Source organism: Cynocephalus volans, chromosome 12, assembly GCF_027409185.1.
Source record: "Cynocephalus volans isolate mCynVol1 chromosome 12, mCynVol1.pri, whole genome shotgun sequence".
In the NCBI taxonomy this organism is placed as follows: Eukaryota; Metazoa; Chordata; class Mammalia; order Dermoptera; family Cynocephalidae; genus Cynocephalus; species Cynocephalus volans.
Window position 1 is genome coordinate 22,459,369 of NC_084471.1, and position 20,082 is coordinate 22,479,450.

At 37.1% G+C, this 20,082-nt stretch overlaps 1 protein-coding gene across 9 annotated transcripts in view; it reads right to left on the reverse strand.

The window, feature by feature from the left end:
* Nucleotides 1-20,082, reverse strand: part of MYBPC1 (myosin binding protein C1) — a 91,120-nt gene that overhangs the window by 30,306 nt on the left and 40,732 nt on the right. For all 9 annotated transcript variants that reach the window (XM_063074995.1, XM_063074992.1, XM_063074996.1 and 6 more), the window contains 9 exons: nucleotides 19,354-19,520; nucleotides 17,390-17,522; nucleotides 15,603-15,727; nucleotides 14,620-14,725; nucleotides 13,272-13,438; nucleotides 11,670-11,832; nucleotides 10,604-10,710; nucleotides 10,151-10,284; nucleotides 1,388-1,547 (listed from right to left, as the gene is read on the reverse strand). In XM_063074995.1, the coding sequence (XP_062931065.1) occupies nucleotides 1,388-1,547; nucleotides 10,151-10,284; nucleotides 10,604-10,710; nucleotides 11,670-11,832; nucleotides 13,272-13,438; nucleotides 14,620-14,725; nucleotides 15,603-15,727; nucleotides 17,390-17,522; nucleotides 19,354-19,520 (1,262 nt within the window). The remainder of the gene's footprint in view (nucleotides 1-1,387; nucleotides 1,548-10,150; nucleotides 10,285-10,603; nucleotides 10,711-11,669; nucleotides 11,833-13,271; nucleotides 13,439-14,619; nucleotides 14,726-15,602; nucleotides 15,728-17,389; nucleotides 17,523-19,353; nucleotides 19,521-20,082) is intronic.

Sequence of the window (20,082 nt, forward strand, 5' to 3'; positions counted from 1 at the left end):
TACTGTTTTCCGTAATGGCTGTGCTAATTTACAGTCCCACCAACTATGTATAAGTGTTCGCCTTTCTCCAAGTCATTGTCAGTATTTGTTACTCTGTGTCTTTTTGATAATAACCAGGATAACTGGGGTGAGATGATATCTCAAGGTGGTTTTGATTTGCATTTCTCTGATGATTAGTGATATTGAACATTTTTTTCATGTAGCTGTTGGCCATTTGTATGTCTTCTCTTGAGAAATGTCTATTTAGCTCCCCGGCCCATTTTTTAATTGGGTTATGTTTTTTGTTTTTTAACTATTGAGTTGTTAAATAGTTTTTTAACTATTGAGTTGTTTAAATATTGAGTTGTTAACTATTGAGTTGTTTGAATTCCTTGTATATTCTGGATATTAGCTTCTTGTTGGATGTTTTTGGGTAATCATCATACAAACTTATTTCTGAGTACTTTTCCATGTTTACTGAAATGCACTTAGTAACTAATTTGGGCAAAAAGCCATGCTCAATATAGGATAAAGGAAGGTGAGCCCAATACAAATAAAAATAATGATGTTTCAAAATCCCTTAAGCTAGTGTCACAACATTAGAGAATAAGCCCCACATGGAACCCAAGACTCTTGTTCTTTACTTTGAAAATGGTAACTAATTATTGTCTAAATGTCGGATGTGATTGTTGTTGCCGTTGCTTAACTACAAAGTGAACTTCCAGCAGAAGTGAACCAAGGACTAATGGTTGTAAATTTTACATCAGTTGAAAGATTCAAGATGCTGACTGGTAGAAATCCAGACCAAAAATGGCAAGTCACCATGTCTTGTGAATAAAGTTCGGTACCTGATAAAGTGACCTCACTTTTTGAAATATGTCACTTTGGGGAAAACTGAAGTGGAGAGAGGAGATCACATGGCCGCGGACCACTAATAATCTGCTAGACTCATTTTACTTGGTTTCAGGCTTAGGAAAAATGCACTTAGTTGTCTAACGACCAAGGCGGATCTTACTCATCTACAATGATTGGGAGGATGTGAGAGATTATTTAGCAATCATGTTTCAGTGACATTTAAAGGGCACCAACATGACTGTGGAGCACTAATGATCAGCAACCCCAAATGGCTGACCTTAGCTACTCATTCCTCCAGTGAGAAAAAAGAAGGCAAGAAAAAAGAAGATTAAAGAAAGGGAATGGAATGAAAGAGAAGAAAAGAGAAGGAAGGAAAAAAGAAGTGGCAAAGGTAGAAAAAGAGAGACAGTGATTTATAAAATCTAACTATACTGTGTTTTTCTTTTACTGGCTTCCCAGAAAAGCTGAGACAACCAACAGGTGGAAAAATCTACTCCGGATCGAGATAGACCTGTCAGCTTGATTCTAGAAGATTGTTTCCCAGAGGACTCACCCACAACTTTAACCTTGATGCTTGCATGAGCTTCTCCAGCTTCATTTTTCAGATGTATGTGGTAAACTCCAGAGTCATCTCTTTCAGCAATATCAATGACCAGAGTGCTGCTATCAGGGTAGGATTCTGCTCTTATCCGGCCGCTGCCCTCCGTAATAGCCTGAGAAGGAAAGAAACAAAATGTGGCAGGACCTACATGACAACAAGTGCTACTTCAGTGTGCCTTATAACCTGAGCTAGATGTGGGTGTCAGTGCCTGAAATGTATTTTCTCAATTTGATTCTCCCCCAACTGTTAAGGTATTATGCCATTTTACACCTGAGAAAACTGAGACTTAACTTGCTCAAGGCCACACAGCTGAGAAGCAGCAGAAGTGGGACTTGACTCCAAAGCCTATTAAACACCAATTCTCCCAAGAGAAAGTTGGAGAATTGAAAATACAAATACAGAAGTGTCTTTCTAGGAGAGGAATCACTTTGTGCGTCAAATTTGATACTCAGATTCATATCAGAAACCAAATAATGATTTGTTCACTTCCTTAGATGTCTAAGGAAAATTTAAAAATACTGAAAAGGATTAAAGAAGGCTGCAAGGCCAAATTTCCATTTATGGAGTTAAACACTGATTTTTCCCTTCCAGTAAAGACATGGAAGAATAAACATCTAATACCCAAAGTAAAGACAGAGTCAGGCTGAGCCTCCTATTATATTTTCTTTCTTTTGTTTTCTTCTTCTTCTATTTTTTACTTCTTCCCTTCTTTCTCAAACCTGAAATTTAAAGCAGCACTACATTTTTCTGATTCCTAAGTCATGTCTTCTTTATGATAATCAATAGCCGGTATACAATGAGGAAAAACAGAGGTCTAAGTAATTTAGAAACTGGGTGATTTGCCATGAACTATTAAGTTAACTCTCAAGTCTTTTGTGTCTGGGTTAGGTCTCATGAGTCTTCAATAATTTAAGATTGTGACAACAGTAATAATACTAGAAATAATTTTTATTATTCTTTAATTTTATAATACAAGAAAATTTCTTCATATTAGCTAAACTCTAATTTAAGATTATAAAAGATGTTCTGCTTCTTTTTAATGTGAAAAGAAAAATGTTTATTTTTGTGTTATATTATCCTCTTCAGTTTTCTATATTCTGTATGTTTGTTTGCTTGTTGTGCTATAATTTACATACAGTACAATTCACACTTCTTAGATATACAGTTCCCACTGCGATGTATGAGAGTTTAATTGTTCCATATCCTTGCCAGCATTTGATATTGTCAATTTTTTTTTTTTTGCAATTTAAAAGGAGAGCATATTTCTTTCTTTCTTTCTTTTTTTTTTTCTTTAATTTTTATTTTGTCGATATACATTGTGGCTGATTATTGCTCCCCATCACCAAAACCTCCCTCCCTTCTCCCTCCCCCCCCCCCCAACTATGTCCTTTCTGTTTGCTTGTCGTATCAACTTCAAGTAATTGTGGTTGTTATATTTTCTCCCCCCCGCCGGTTTGTGTGTGTGTGTGTGTGTGAATTTATATATGTGTGTGAATTTATATATTAATTTTTAGCTCCCACCAATAAGTGAGAACATGTGGTATTTCTCTTTCTGTGCCTGACTTGTTTCACTTAATATAATTCTCTCAAGGTCCATCCATGTTGTTGCAAATGGCAGTATTTCATTCGTTTTTATAGCTGAGTAGTATTCCATTGTGTAGATGTACCACATTTTCCGTATCCACGCATCTGATGATGGGCATTTGGGCTGGTTCCAACTCTTGGCTATTGTAAAGAGTGCTGCGATGAACATTGGGGAACAGGTATACCTTCGACTTGATGATTTCCATTCCTCTGGGTATATTCCCAACAGTGGGATAGCTGGGTCGTATGGTAGATCTATCTGCAATTGTTTGAGGAACCTCCATACCATTTTCCATAGAGGCTGCACCATTTTGCAGTCCCACCAACAATGTATGAGAGTTCCTTTTTCTCCGCAACCTCGCCAGCATTTATCGTTCAGGGTCTTTTGGATTTTAGCCATCCTAACTGGGGTTAGATGGTATCTCAGTGTGGTTTTGATTTGCATTTCCCGGATGCTGAGTGATGTTGAGCATTTTTTCATATGTCTGTTGGCCATTTGTATATCTTCCTTAGAGAAATGCCTACTTAGCTCTTTTGCCCATTTTTTAATTGGGTTGCTTGTTTTCTTCTTGTAAAGTTGTTTGAGTTCCTTATATATTCTGGATATTAATCCTTTGTCAGATGTATATTTTGCAAATATTTTCTCCCACTCTGTTGGTTGTCTTTTAACTCTGTTAATTGTTTCTTTTGCTGTGCAGAAGCTTTTTAGTTTGATATAATCCCATTTGTTTATTTTCCTTTGGTTGCCCGTGCTTTTGGGGTCGTATTCATGAAGTCTGTGCCCAGTCCTATTTCCTGAAGTGCTTCTCCTATGTTTTCTTTAAGAAGTTTTATTGTTTCAGGGTGTATATTTAAATCCTTAATCCATTTTGAGTTGATTTTAGTGTACGGCGAGAGGTATGGATCTAGTTTCATTCTCCTGCATATGGATATCCAGTTATCCCAGCACCATTTGCTGAAGAGGCAGTCCCTTCCCCAGTGAATAGGCTTGGTGCCTTTGTCAAAGATCAGATGGAAGTAAGTGTGTGGGTTGATTTCTGGATTCTCTATTCTATTCCATTGGTCAGTGTGTCTGTTTTTATGCCAGTTCCATACTGTTTTGGTTATTATAGCTTTGTAGTATAGCTTAAAGTGAGGTAGTGTTATGCCTCCAGCTTTATTTTTTTTGCTCAGCATTGCTTTGGCTATGCGTGGTCTTTTATTGTTCCATATAAATGACTGGATAGTTTTTTCCATTTCTGAGAAAAATGTCTTTGGAATTTTGATGCGGATTGCATTGAATTTGTATATCACTTTGGGTAGTATGGACATTTTCACTATGTTGATTCTTCCAATCCAAGAGCATGGGATATCTTTCCATCTTCTTGTATCCTCTCTAATTTCTCTCAGCAGTGGTTTGTAGTTCTCATGATAGAGATTTTTCACCTCCTTGGTTAACTCAATTCCTAAGTATTTTATTTTTTTGGTGGCTATTGTAAATGGGCAGGCTTTCTTGATTTCTCCTTCTGCATGTTCACTATTGGAGAAAAGAAATGCTACTGATTTTTGTGTGTTGATTTTGTATCCTGCTACTGTGCTGAAGTCATTTATCAATTCCAGCAGTTTTTTTGTAGAGGTTTTAGGCTGTTCGATATATAGGATCATGTCATCTGCACACAGGGACAGTTTGACTTCATCTTTTCCAATCTGGATGCCCTTTATTTCCTTCTCTTCTCTGATTGCTCTGGCTAGTACTTCCAACACTATGTTGAATAGGAGTGGTGAGAGTGGGTATCCTTGTCTAGTTCCTGTTCTTAAAGGAAAAGCTTTCAGCTTTTGCCCATTCAGGATGACATTGGCAGTGGGTTTGTCATATATGGCTTTAATTATGTTGAGATACTTTCCCTCTATACCTAACTTATAGAGGGTTTTTGTCATGAATGAGTGCTGAACTTTATCAAATGCTTTTTCAGCATCTATAGATATGATCATATGGTCCTTGTGTTTGAGTTTATTAATATGGTGTATCACATTTATTGATTTGCGTATGTTAGTTGTAGGGTTTTCATGGATGTTTTTTTGTCATGTTGAGGAAATTTCTTTTACTTCCTAATTTGTTGAGAGATTTTGTTAGAAATGGATGTTGGATTTTGTCAAATGTTTTTGCTGTGTCTATTGAGATGATAGCATTTTTTTTTTTACTTTGTTAATATCATGAATTATATTAATTGATTTTCAAATGTCAAACCAACTTTCACCTTTCTGGAATAAACCCCACTTTGTCATGATATATTATTCTTTTTATATATTGTTGGATTTGATTTGCTAAATTTTGTTTAGAACTTTTTCATATATGTTTATGAGTGACACTGGTTTGTAGTTTTCTCTTCTTGTAATGTCTTTGTCTGGTTTTACAATAAGAGTAATACTGGCCTTAAAGAATGAGTTGGGAAATATTCCTAATCCCTCTACTTCAATTTTCTCAGAGTTTATGTAGAGTTGGTAATATTTCTTCCTTAAACGATCATTAGAACACTCCAGTAAAGCCATCTGGACCTGGAGTTTTCTCTAAAAAAGGTTTTGAACTACATGTTCCACTTCTTTAATAGATTTAGGGCAATTCAGTACTGATTTAGTGACATTCCACAAATCTGATATTTGGTGCATTCATAAACATATTCTAATTTATTTGGTGATGTCTTCTTTGATCCATAAGTTACTTAGAAATGTCTTATTTAACTTCCAAATATTTGAGAATTTTCCAGATATCTTTCTATTACTAATTTCTAATTAATTCCATTGTGATTAGAAAACATACCTTGAATGACTTGAATCCTTTTACGTTTATTGAGAATTATTTACGGCCCAAAATATGATCTATCTTGGTAAATGTTCCATGTGCACTTAGAAATCATGCCCATTCTGCTTTGTGCAATGGGGTGTTCTATGAATGTTAATCAATTCAAGATGGTTGACAGTATTGTTCAAATTTTCTATAACCTTACTGATTTTCTGTCTTGTTCTATAAATCATTGACAGAAGAGTATTGAAATCTCTAATTTATCTATTTATTCTTGCAATTCTATCATTTTTCTATTTGTTTTCAACTTTTCTCATCTGTTCTTTGTGCCTCTTTTTCTGCCTTCTTTTGCATTGATTAAGTATTTTTATGATTCCATTTTATTTCCTTTCTGATTTATTAGCAAGAACTCTGTTTTGTTATTTTAGGCTTTTTTAAGGGTTTATAGTATACATATTGTACTTTTCATGATCTACCTTTAAGTGATATTATGATACTCATACTTCACATATAGTAGAAGAAACTTACAACAGCACACTTCTTCCATTTTACTCTTCCCAATTCTTCTTTTTCTGTCCTTCTGATCTTCTTTTGTTGTCATAAATTTTTTCTGCCTTTTTAAATTTTAATTGAGCTTTTTGTGTGATTCCATATTTCTCTTTTCTTAGCATATTAATTATAGCTCTTTTTTATTTTTATTTTTTTACTTTTTCAAAATACATTTACAACTAAATGACCACTTTCACATAACATTACCACTTCACATGTAGTGCAAGGACCTTATAATAACAAAACATCCCTAATTCCTCTCTCACATTCCTTGTATCATTGAAACCATTCATTTCACTAATATATAAGCACATGTAAATCTAAATATATAAGCATACATAATTGAATACATTGTTGAATACATAATTGAATACATAGCTATTATTACTTTTAAAACTGTTATCTGAAAATAAGAAATATAAGTTTTAAAATTTTACCTTCCTTTATTCATTCTCTGATGCTCTTCCTTTTTTTATGTGATCTGAGTTTCTGACCTATATTATTTTCACTCTCTCTGAAGAACATCTTTTAACATTTCTTGCCAGACAGATACACTGGTGACAAATTTCCTCAATTTTCGTATGAATGAGAAAGAATTTATTTCTCCTTAATTTCTGAAGGAACTTTCACAGAGTACAGAATTCTAGGTTGTTGTGTCTTTTTTCCCAACACTTTAAATATGCCCTTCCACTCTCTTCTTGCTTGTTGCATGGTTTCTGAGAAGTCAGATTTCAATTGTATCATTGCTACTCTGAAGGTAAGACCCCTCCATCCCCCAGCTTATTTCAGAATTTTTTTTTTCTTTTTCTTCTGTTTTATGGGGTTTGAATATGATACGCCTAGGTGTAGTTTTTTTTTTGAACTTATCCTGCTTGGTGCTCTCTGACCTTTCTTGATCTGTGATTTGGTTCCTGACATGACTTTGGAGAAATTCTGTCATTATTGCTTCAAATGTTGCTTCTCTTTCTTTCTCTCCTTCTTCTCTTCTGGTATTCCCATTATACATATGTCGCACCTTTTGTAGTTGTCCATTGTTCTTGGATATTTTGATTTTTTTTTTTATTTTGCTTTACAGTTTTGGAAGTTTCTATTTTCATATCTTCAAGCTCAAATATTCTTTCCTCAGCTGTGTCCTGTCTACTAGTGAACCATCAAAGGCATTCTTAATTTCTCTTGCAATGTTTTTGAACTCTAGCATTTCTTTTTGATTGTTGCCTAGAGTTCCCATCTCTCTGCTTGAACATTGTTCATCTGTTCTTGCATGTTGTCAACTTTTTCCATTAAAGCCCATGGCACAGTAATCATAGCTTTACAAAGTTCCTGGTCTGATAGTTCCAACATTTCTGCCATATCTAACCTGGTTCTGATGCTTGCTCAGTCTCTTCAAACTAGGTTTTTTTTTTTTTTTTTTTTTTTTTGCCTTTTAGTAGGCCTTGTAATTTTTTGTTGAAAAATGGACATTATGCACTGGGTGAAGAAACCACAGTAAATAGCCCTTATTAATGTAGTGGTAATTTGTTGCGGGGGAGGAAGCATTCTATAATCCTATGATTAGGTATCAATCTTTTGGTAAGCCTGTACCCCTGGACTCTGAACGTTAGTAGTGCTTTTCAATACCCACCTTCCTTACGTAGGACGGGATGGCTTAATGGGGCTAGAGCTGGGTATTTCCTTCCCAATCTACTTAGATTCTGATAAGACTCCAGCAGATTAAGTTCTGATAAAATATTTTCTCCTGAAGGCAGGCCTTGTTAAGAACAGAATGCTCTCACATATTTCAAATTGTTCCCTTTACCTCTACCCCTGCCAGAAGCATAAGGGGATTTTTCTTTAAGGGGATATACTTAAAATAACTTTTGTCATGTCCTTGACTGCTAATTCTAATACACGTGTGAGATCTGGGTTGCTTTCAATTTTCTCTCCTCATTTTGGATTGTGTTTCCCTGCTTATTTCTCTGCCATAATTGGATGGCAGGTATTACAGATTTTACCTTGTGGGATACTTGATGTTTTCACATTCCTATATAAATATTAAGATTTGATCTGGAATGCAATTAAGTTACTTGGACATTGAATCTTTTAGGGCATGCTTTTATGATGTTAGGCAGGTCCAGGGCAGAGCCCAGCCTAGAGTTAATTATTCCTGCAACTGAGGCAAGACCTTTCTCAGTACTCTACTCAATACACTTTGAATTATGATGTTTTCAAGACTGGCTGGGGGAACAGGCACTATTCCTGGCCTTTTATGAGTGCTAGTCCCCTACCCTTTAATCCTCTCAGATGGTTCTTTCCCCGGTCTTAGGTAGTTTCCTCATAAGTGTGCACTTATTTTGCCGAATTCTTGAGAGGGATCCTCTGCAGAGCTCCAGAGCTCTGTCTGTGCAGCTCTGTCCTCCAGTCCGTGTAGTGTGAACTCAAGCTGCCTTGCACTCCTTGTATGAAGGGAGTCCTACACTCAGGGAGTCCATCAGGCTCTGTCCATGTTTCTCTTCCTGTACCACTACCTGGAAACTCTCTTAAGGCAGGAAGCTGGTGCAATTGTAGGTGTCACTTCATCTGTTTACCATATATAAGAGTCACTGTCTCCCACTATGTGAAGTCTAGTGTCTTGAAAATCATTGTTCATATATTTTGTCAGTTTGGGGAGTTATTCCATATGAGTGGGTAAATCTGATTCCTGTTACTCAGTTCTGGTTGGAAGTAGAAATTTCAGGTTCTTCTTTTTAAATGTAATACTTTTTTTTGGTAGGAGCCACAGGGTCACTCTGGAGCTGGTACTACCCTGCCACTCCAACCTTACCCACTTGCCTCCTCCTCGGGCACTCTGCCCCAGCCACGCTGGCTTTTCTCCTGTTCCTCTAACACACCAGGCTCATTCTCTCCCCTTGGCCTTTGCACTTGCATTGCCTCCTCCTGGAACTCTCTTCCCTTTGATCTTCACATAAATAGTTCCTGTTGTCATTCACAGAGGCTGCCAGTGACTATGCAGCCACTCGCTACCACGTCATTCTCTTTTATTATCTTCGTAGTACTTATTACTATCCAAAGTGATTTTGTCTATTTATTTGTTTAATAACTCACTGTCTATTTCTCTTCCATCTTCCCCCCTGATGGAGTTTGGATGTATTGTCCTCCCAGAATTCACGTGGAAATTTGATCCCCAATGTGGCAGTGTTGGAAACTGATTAAGTCATGGGGGCAGATCCCTCATGAATGGATTAATGCTCTCCCTGGGGGAGGAGGAAGTAATGAGTTCTCCCTCTATTAGTTCCCACAAGAGCTGGTTGTTTAAAAGACCATGGTACCCCGCCCCTTCTCTCTCTTGCTTCCTTTCACCATGTGATCTGCTTGTACCCACTGGCTACCTGCCACTTTGCACCGTGAGTAGAAGCAGCCTGAGGCTCGTGCCAGATGCAGCTGTCCCAGAATCGTAAGCCAAATAAACCTATGTTCTTTATAAATTACCCAGTCTCAGGTATTTCTGTCATAGCAACACAAAATGGACTAATACACCCCCCAACACACATTAGAATGAAAGATGGAACCTTGTTCACTGCTCATAAAAGCTTGCTTGGCCACATAGTAGGTAGTCAGAAATATGAAAAATAAATAAATGATCATCAGATTTGTTTTAAAATGTCATCTTTCTTTCTCAAAGGAATTACATCTGTACTGTACTCCTGTGCATTTATTTGTCTTTTTCCTTCTTCTAACTAATGGATGGTAAGGGGTAGGGTAGGCAGTGTGTGTGTGTGTGTGTGTGTGTGTGTGTGTGTGTGTGTGTGTGTGTGTGTGTAACAAACCTTATCTGCTCGGCTCCAAAGGGCTTTAGGAGGTGGTTCTCCAGACACAGGGATCTCAAGACGAAGCTTGTTTCCTGCAATCACTGTTACTGTATTGTCAGCATCAAGACCATCCAGGTTGATCTTCGGAGGATCTGGAATATTAAGCATGCCCTTTGTTATCAGACAGTTATTTCTATGAATATTTGGGCTAGTGCTTAGCTAGTACATTGGTGGTAACCAATATTTTATCTGGCCAAAAAGAATGTAAGAGGGGTCCAGGTACTTGGTGCCAGGCACCCTGCAAAACTATTTCATCCTAAGTCTTAAGAATCAACTATTTACGATTAGTGATTAATCTCAATTGATGTATCTTTTCTTTAAATATCACACCATTTTGAATATATTATAACTCCATGGTAAACAAAAACAAACAAGAACACAACTATATAATGATGTATTTTATCTACTCACCAATAACATGAACTTTGGCTGGCAAAGTAACAGAGTAGGCATCTGGTGCGAATACGTAATCACCCTCATCTTCAATGAGAGCATTGGCTATCACTAATTTGTGGATTCTAAGGAAACAAAGGAAACGTATTTCTGACTTCAAAAATTTAGATAATATATGACGCAAACTTAAAAGGCACCTGGTATTTATCTGATTAACTTATTTAGTACAGGTGAGTGAGAAAGAGAGAGAGGAGGGAGAATGTGAAACTTAATTATTCTATTAATTGATTCTAATCAAATCTCTATTTTGGACCATATGAAATTACCTCTATAAATACAACCTGCTTATCGTGTATGCAAGTCCATTATTCCCTTTTTTGTCTCATAGCTCTAAAAAGGCTAAAATAGAACATCTCAATAATGCTACACCTTAAGATTCAAGAAATTACCAAGAATAATCTTGACTTTGGCTTCACATGCCAAACCCTGAAGTAGTATTAACTTTCTAGGAACCATGAACCAATGAACATCTGATGGACACCGTGGATCTCCTCTCTGTAGAAAGTATGTATTTTTGTACACACAGAATCCTCTCACAATTTTGGAGGATTTATGGGGCCCTCTGAAAGTCCATTCAGGATCTCCAAAGAGTCCATGGATCCAAGGCTAAAACCCTTGCCTTAGATCTTTGCTAGATTCTAGGATATTATGCCACTCCCTCCAAAAATGTTGTGGGAAGGTCATGTGACACTTATTAGTTAGGGACAGTTAATCCCATTGACAAGGTCCTCAACTAGAATTCAGTATCATTCTTCTAACCTCATGTTTAGATGAAAATAAAAAAATCAGTCAATGGGTTTTGAATAAATAAAGTACCATTGTGAGGTGCAAATACAGGATGGCCAGTAGTATATGAGGTACAACAGAGAAATCATACATTCTTGCTAGTTAGAAGCAAAGAATCAGAAATAGATCATCTCCTTCTGGCTGATCTCCAAGAACACTCACCAAATATATTACTTAGAAAGTGGAGAAAGTGGAGATGGGAACCAGCTTTCACCTGTGGGTCACCTAGCTTGCTTACCTTCCTTTGTGAACGACCTTTAGACGGTCACTCTCCTGAACAGGTAGGCCATTTTTAGTCCATTTTCCTGGTATGTTTTCAGAGATTTCACATTTCAAGCAAATTTCTTTTCCAAGATGTACAGTCTGATCAGTCAGAGGTGTCAAAATCTTCAGAGGTTTCACTATAGAAAGAGCAGACCATCATAAATGCCAACCCCAAACTCCAGGCAGGCCAAGATGGTGGCATTTCACAATGATAGTCAGTTCTGCTGTAACATTTGTTTTGAAAACGAGAATTTGTTCCAATGAAATTGATATATTAGGGGACAATTGAAGCATAACACCAATTTCACATTTGACTATGCATGACTTCATTCTTGACAAACTAGATGCATGCAGAAAACTGCACCCAGCCGAACTGAGCCAAATAGGAATGCACAAAACACACATACGTATACCTCAAACACTTATCAGCTACCTCAGTTTACCTGTGTGATATAAGCTATACCCATTCACATCTGAAGTTACAACTATCTGTCCAACTTCAAATAATCCGCCTTCTACTACTCCACAATAGTTCACAAGCTACACTTCCAACGCCACTTCCACAAGCAAATTTCAGGTCTTTTTTAAGTGCCATATTTATTGTATTACTCTGTTTATTAACCATTTAACATGTGTAAAATTGTGCTACTGTTTTTTTATTAGGTTCTTATATTTCTTTAATGTGTTGCTGACAAAATTCTTGAGTGTCGTGCCCATTTTCCCATTTCCCCTATAATCCCTGTGGTTTTTATTGCATGACTTTGAATAGCATAATGATTTTTAGAAATGCATATGTTGGACTATAGCAAAACTGACTGTAATTGCTTTAAACGGATACAAATTTCAGATAAGGATCTGCATGAGTATGGTTGAAAACCTTTGATGTTAAACTAAAATGGCCACAGATCCATGAAACATAAGGAATGTATTGAGATTGCTGCTGAATAATTCAATGATTGTATGAACTGCAGCTGGACTAACTACTTAACTGCCTGTATTACCAACCATCCTGAGATACTTCCTACTTTAATTTTCAAGGGATAGATTCTGCCATTGACAACTACTATTAGAAAGCATTTGGGAAGTACATTAATTCCCTCATGCCTCTGAAGCCTATTAGCAAATCAGCTCTTGCAATCTTCTAAGTTGAGCCCCCTTGGTTTGAGTAACTTTTTTCTCACCCCAAATGTGATTGCAGAGTGCTGAATGGTTCATTTAATGAATAGATAGCAAGTATACCTATGGATTAAGCAAATATTATCAGGATTTTATATCTTATCTGAGTATTTACAATCTATTTATATGATCTTGGGATTATAACCATTTGGGTAACTTTTCTGCCAGATGTTTTTTATGCTTCTTTCCTAACATTGATGCTCTACTATTAAAGGGAGTAGTCGGTTTCCTTTCTCAAGGACCCTGGTTGATCTGACATAGACAGAATGAAATCCATTTTACATACTTAAAACTACCACAAGTAGAAATCAAATAGATTGAAACTTTCCTAAAACTGGGTGAACAAACACAACATCATCAGTAAGCCAATTTAGAGGACATCTACAGCATGTTTCCTTACAGTCAACACTGAGTTTAGCAGACGATTGTCCTCCTGTTGTCATTACTGAATATTCCGCTGAGTCAGCTTTTGTAGCTCCTTCTATGATCAAGATGTGTTTTTTGCCCTCGACTTTAACTCGGTATCTTGATTTTGAACTGGGGATGATCTCTTCACCGTTCTTAAACCTGAGTGAAAATGGATCACAGCAAAGGTTTTATAAAAGATCCTTCAGGCAACAAACCGTGTTGGTCTTGTTTATTGCTATATCGCAACGTCCTGCAGAATTTCTGGCAGATACCAGATACAAGAGATACAAACGTACTTCAAAAAATTCACGGAAAAATAGAATTAAAAAAAGAATGAAAATCTTTCCATGAACTTCTTGAAGTACACTCGTATTTGTTAAAATAAAGAAAACATGAAGAAATAAATTTGTCTATCAATAGATTTACTATTGTAACAGGTACTGTCTACAAAATTATGTTGAGAACATGAACCACTGTTCTCTTCAGGACCAATCAGATTCAGCTGCTAGGAGTGGCTATTATCACATACGGCCTACTGACGCTCATGACCGGCACTCAGCCAGTGAGTGCACCAGCCATTCCTATATAGGATCCGAACCCGTGGCCGGAGCGTCGCTGTGCTCCCAGCGCTGCACTCTCCTGAGTGTGCCACGGGCTCGGCCCCTGACGCACACTAGGAAGAACAGCATCATTTAATGCATTTTAAAGATAACTATGATTTTAGATTAGAATGAAGAATCTACTCTGTACCAATTACTACAGATTCTTGCTGTGTAATTTACTATAACGTTCAACATTACGTTTCAAGATTTTAAGTCTTCTGGTTTTTAATTGTGAGGTTACTCATAGGGAACCTGAGAAAACACTCCCTACCTGACCAAAAAAAAGGGGGAGGGTATTTTTAAAAGTTGGTGAATCTCAGTCTGAGATGTTTTTCTGAGGTACTGTAACAATAAAGTGACTAGACATTAAATGAAAAAAATATAAATATGTTTTCCATGTAAGTTGCCAGTCTGGCATGGGGAGAGGAAGTCTGCTATAGAGGTCAAGGGCGTCCATGGGCTTTGGAGTCAGACAGACCTGGTGACCTTGAGTCATCCGTTTATCAGTGAGGGCCCACTTCCTGACATGCTTACCAATATGGATTTCTAGATCTCTTTTCAGTCTCACAGGTGGAAAAATACCCAGTATCTTAGTGTAGTTTTAGCTATCATCACTAACACAAAAAAGTTGAACTTTTCTTCATATGTTTAAAAGACATTTGTATTTCCTGTTCTGTCAACTATAAAGGGACATTTCCTGTCTGTTGAACACAGACAGATCCCAGGAAAGCTACTTACCATTTTACATTAGCATCGTCTTCAGACACCTCACATTCTAATTCCACTCTCTCCCCACAGTAAGCGTTTATATCTTCCAGCTGTTTGGTCACCATAATTGGAGGCTCTAGTGTGAAAAAGGGGGAATCAGAATCATTAAGTGTCCAAAGCCTGCCTCATGAGTCTTGATTTGTTCACAGATGAAAAACCAACAGTAAGAAAGTATCATTGATGGTTCACATGGTGGTAGAGAGTAGGGAAGTTTTTTTGTTTGTTTTTTTTTTTGACTGTCTGGACAAAATAAATAGCGGGCAACGCGGGGTAAGTTCTCCCAATTTTCTGAGAACTCTCCAAATCAAAGAAATTATTGTTCTGGAGAGCAGCCAATGCATCAAATATCCTTCTTTTAGCAAATAAGATATGAGGTGGTAGACATTTCTGATGAAGGAGAATGTATAAACACTAAAATTCTTTGATTCTGGTTCTGGATGGATGATAGAGATTTTAGAGTTGTCTGTAATCAGAGGGCCTCATGAAGAAAATAAGTGATATGTGGCTCCGTTGTCACCTCCAGCTCTTTTCACAATGTCTTAGTAAATGATGGTCTTCAGTGTGCTTGGTGTCAACCACTGATACCCTCTTACTAATGAAGCTGGTTTCAGGAGAAACCTATTTGTGATCAGCTGATTGTGTGAAATGAACATTATCCAGTAAAGTTTATTGGGTTTCAGAAGCTATACCTAGAATAGTTATTTTGCAGAATAATACTTAGCTTGAGACAAAACCACGAGGTATTTTTGCTCAGCAGCTTTTTTCTCCCCTTGGTTTTTCTAGTCTTCAACAAACTTGAAGACTAATTAAGATACACAATATCTGTTCTAGAGATGCTATTACCTCTGCCCTGGTAATGAGGAGCTCACCTCGTCATTTTCATTTTGATCAATACCCCTTAGAGATGCAGAGCCATTGGCTCTTGAAGACTGCAGTAAGAGATTTCATTTTACCTCTTACGAAGAGCTCAGTGGAACACTTCTCGTCACCAGCTGTCACATAATACTCTGAATCATCTGTCAGCGCACAGTTATTGATAAACATGATTCTTTGGCAACCTTTGTGTTCAAAGATGTATCTGTTTTAAACAGGAGGAAGATAAACAGAGCCATTGGACTTCATTGGATTCTTTTCTTTATTGCCAGCAAATGTGGTTTATAATTGGTAATGTTTGAAAGCCAAGGATATGATTTTGATCTGCCATTTGTATAGCATGTCTTAAAGTTTAACATCAAACAAAAACTAATTTTCTTTGTAACACATAGTACATATGCATATTCACACATACTATTTCATTTCTGTTATATTTTCTTTAACATAAGTTTTTATTTCAAATATGAATCAGTACTTACATTCTTGCTATTTAATTTTTTTAACTGACTGGTAAAAAAATAGGGTTGGCTAAGGGTGTCACAGAGACTTTTGACTCAGTACATTCTTTGAATGACCAATTCATGTACTTTAGAAGTAGGAAGAGATTTGGTTTTATTCATTGTCATATATTCCATTCATTGCCTAGCCCAATGACAGTAGATTTTGTTGGGTCAATAAATAATTATATAATTTCAGCAATAATATTACCTTAATCACTAATACCGGCAGTAATTCTATAGCATGTGATGTTCTCTTAAATGAGCTTAAGAACTGGTGCTATCATATCACAGTTACCATCTAATAAAAAAGAATTTGAGTATTTGGAAACACAACTAGAAGCCTGAAAGACTGTAAAATTTAATTATCTGTGACCTGGATTATGGAGAAGCACATTAGGGCATTATAATAGACTAGGAAAAAAAAAAAAAAACTCGTTTGGGAATTTCTCAAACTGAAGATTTCAAGAACAAATATTAAACAACATTTTCTACATAAAGATAACCAATTAAGATTATGTTTTTGGTAAATTCAGGCCACCTTCAAGAGATTTTTACATGAAGTATAAACATTATCATCAGAGTCACTGCATTGGCATGACCACATTAAGAAATTGGAAACCACCTGATTGTACTCCAGAAGTGACAGATTTCCAGGATTAAAGTCTTTTATACATGTACACGTGGCCCCTGTTAACTTAAAAAAATACATTGGAGTTGAAAATCTCTCAGGCTGAGGAGGATCTCTGTAAAGTAGTTTCATAATAGACTAGAGATACCATCAGACAGCAGGGATTAGTCTGTCTCCTTCATTTGGGAGTGGGCCAAGAAATAATAAAACACAGGCTTAGATCTGTATTTCATTAGATCACAACACTAAATAGTTCTATTCAGAGACAATATCATGAGTTAAGTGTTCAAAACAGTGCCTGAATTGAATACAGAAAGTATTGAGCCATTATTGAATATTTTGAAAAAGTGAAAGTCATCTAATTATAAGGTATGACTTCCAGCTGGCATATCAAATATGTATTTTAACTTATTTTTATATTTTATTTTTAAAAATTTGGAGAAGTTTGGCAATGCTCTGAAATAATCATATACTCATATAACCTGTAGTGACACAAAACCAAAATTGGGAATCACTTGAAATACTCTGCATAGAATTAAACATAAAACAAGGTTTAGTTTATATAGCACTATAATTTTAATGGTTCCAAAATACATGAAAAGTGACTGAAAATTTTACTCTCTATATGATTTTGCATTATAAAGATATAACTAAAAATTCTTTTATTCCCGGAGAATTAAGCCAAACTACAGTTTGATTTATTTATGGTTATCACTGATTATTTGCAAAGCCCACTTACTTTGTACTGGGTCGAATTTCTTGACCATTTTTATACCATTTCACCTCCAACTTTGGATCTGCCAGTTCCACAACAAACCTTACTCTGCCTCCCTTGTCAACCTGATATGCAGGATCAAGAATTTTTGAAAAAGCTGGTAGACAGAAGAAGCAAAAGTATGTTAATATGTGTATTCATATGTTATGAATTTAAATAGTCCGTATATGTATGAGAACCTAAAAACACATAAAAATGACTCTCAGAAAAGAAAAAAATGGGGGACATTCCAAACTACCCTTTATATTTTAGATTTCTGTGTCAATTTATATAGAATAGGATGGTTTAAAAAAATTTTAAAGAATCCACATGTTTTTGGAAGAAACATAAAAGAATAGTTTAAGAAGCTTTAAAAATGACCTAATTCTTCAGGGAAAGCACAATATAATGCATCCAAATGAAACTGAAAGTTAAAAAAATACTAATTCTCCTAGCATGATTACTATTAAGATTACTGGCATTATTTTTGCACTTCTTCGATTTCACAAATAGTTTTTTATGACAAATTCAGTGATTCATAAGATTAAACTGAATGGCTTTGACTAATTGAAATTGTAGGCTTATCGAAGTTTTTGTACTGTGGAAATTTACCCAAATAGTGATATTTTTAAAAAGCCCTTTGTGTCTATGATTAGGAACTCAAGATTTCCAAATATCTTAACATAGAACACAGTAAATTTTTAAAAAATTGTCTGTAAAGGATCCTAAACAAAGGTAGTTAACATTTAAAATTCTTTTTTCTTATTTTAAAGATAATTCTTACTTAATTTGGAAAATATACATGAGTGTGAAATGCTTCCTGCTGTCACGCTTGTATTTCCACCATTGCAGTCTTATAATACTATTGCTTAAGCAAGCTTCCTCATATTTTAACGAGATAAAATAAACACTAGCTTCAAAAAAATGTATCTATCATATACCTTAAAACATAAATACAGAACTAAGTGATAAGAATAAGAAAGGCCAGAGTGGGAAAAAGAAATGTCAGCTGGCTTTCCACTGTAGCATTCGTGTTTGCGACTATACAGTCCCAGACACCTCTCAAAAATGTGACTTCAGGAGTTCTGAGATAGTGAAACTATCTGAGATAGTGGCAGAGTCACATAAAAAGAGCAAAAGAGAAGAAAGCAAAACCAAACTCTTCTATACTTCTCTGGGGCTATTTCTCAGTCAGTTTACAGGGAGGTTTAGAAAGAAAGGGCAGATTTAAAAAAAAAAGAGGTGAGAGTCTTTAAATTCTATTTGAACATTAACAAAACAATAAACAATAATAGGATTGATATATTTTATGTCATAAAACCAATAACTGACAATAACCAAGTACAGGAAACGCTGAAGAACTAACGATCCATTTTAAACGTATTCCTTTCTCTGTCTCTCTTCTTTTCCACTTTAATAAGGTGTTTAAAACCACAACAAACTGCATCCACTTCAGATCCCCAGGGAGCAGCGTAGCTGTTTTAAAAAAATACTTCGATAACCGTACTGGGCGTGAGAAGTGAAGTGCTCACAGCCCATCACACAGGTCATGGGAGGAAGATGATAAACTCTGCCTAAGTAAGGACCAGGCATTTGACAGCGGGTGAGATGTGGAGGCTGGAGAAAGCAGGCCGTGAGCCATTCCCAGTGGCATCGGGCGATTTACACTCCGTCCCGTGCTGTATGCGGTGCTGTGGGTTTCTGCTGCCTAAACTTCAGGAGCTGTCCGCCACCCGCATGGCGACATGCGGGGCAGCCACCTGCCCCACCTGAAGTCCAAGGGAACCCAGAGAAGCGTAACTCCCGCCCCGCCAGCCACCCCCGCCGCCAAACTCGGTGGGAGACGGGGAGGAGCACGGGCTGGGGGCTCGCAGCACGGGCTGGGGCTCGCGGTGACGACGGTCGCGCGCACAGGCGGGGCCCGCGCTGGCGCGCCCCCTGCGGCTCACCTGCGCTCTTCTTCTCCACCCTGCGCATGCGCTTGAGCCTCCGGAGCATGCCGCGCAGGTCGGTGATGCCATACTGGAAGGCGATCTTCTCGTACTCGTTGGGGTTGGCGTTCTTCAGCAGCTCCCACACGTCCACCTCGGGTTCCTCCTCCTGCGGCTTCACCTCCCTAGCCGGGGAGAACCATTGCCTAGTTTAGTGCCTGCACTGGCCCTTAAGGACAGGGAAGGTCGGGGCCTGATTCCGATTTTTCGGTCCAGTGTGCAAAGCTCTGTTTAAAGCCCGAGGACTGAGAGGCGACAGGGAAGACGACTTGCTTTGCTTGAAGTCTTAGGGAAACTTGCAGGGAGTAAAAGATCAAATATGTGCACTTGCATGAACACTTTCGTTTCCCTAGTGCAAAGCACAGTTTTAGGAGGAGCAGAGGATATAAGGAAACAGCCTGAAAATAGTTTTACTTAGTTTCAACTTTAAAGCCTAATTAGAAGGTGAGATTTTTCAGGAACTTGAGAATGGTTTTCAGCCTGTGACACCAACGTCACAGGTGTGGATCCCTGTACCGGCCAGGGGAAAAAACAAAACAAAACAGAGCCAAAATCTGAGATAGGGATAGTGAATTCATTTTGAAAAGTGGCTTGAGAACTAATAGATTTAAGTATTGGCCTATGAAAGAAAAATGATCTTTTCTATCTTCATCGTTATGCACAACCAGCTATGTGAGGGTGCTTCCA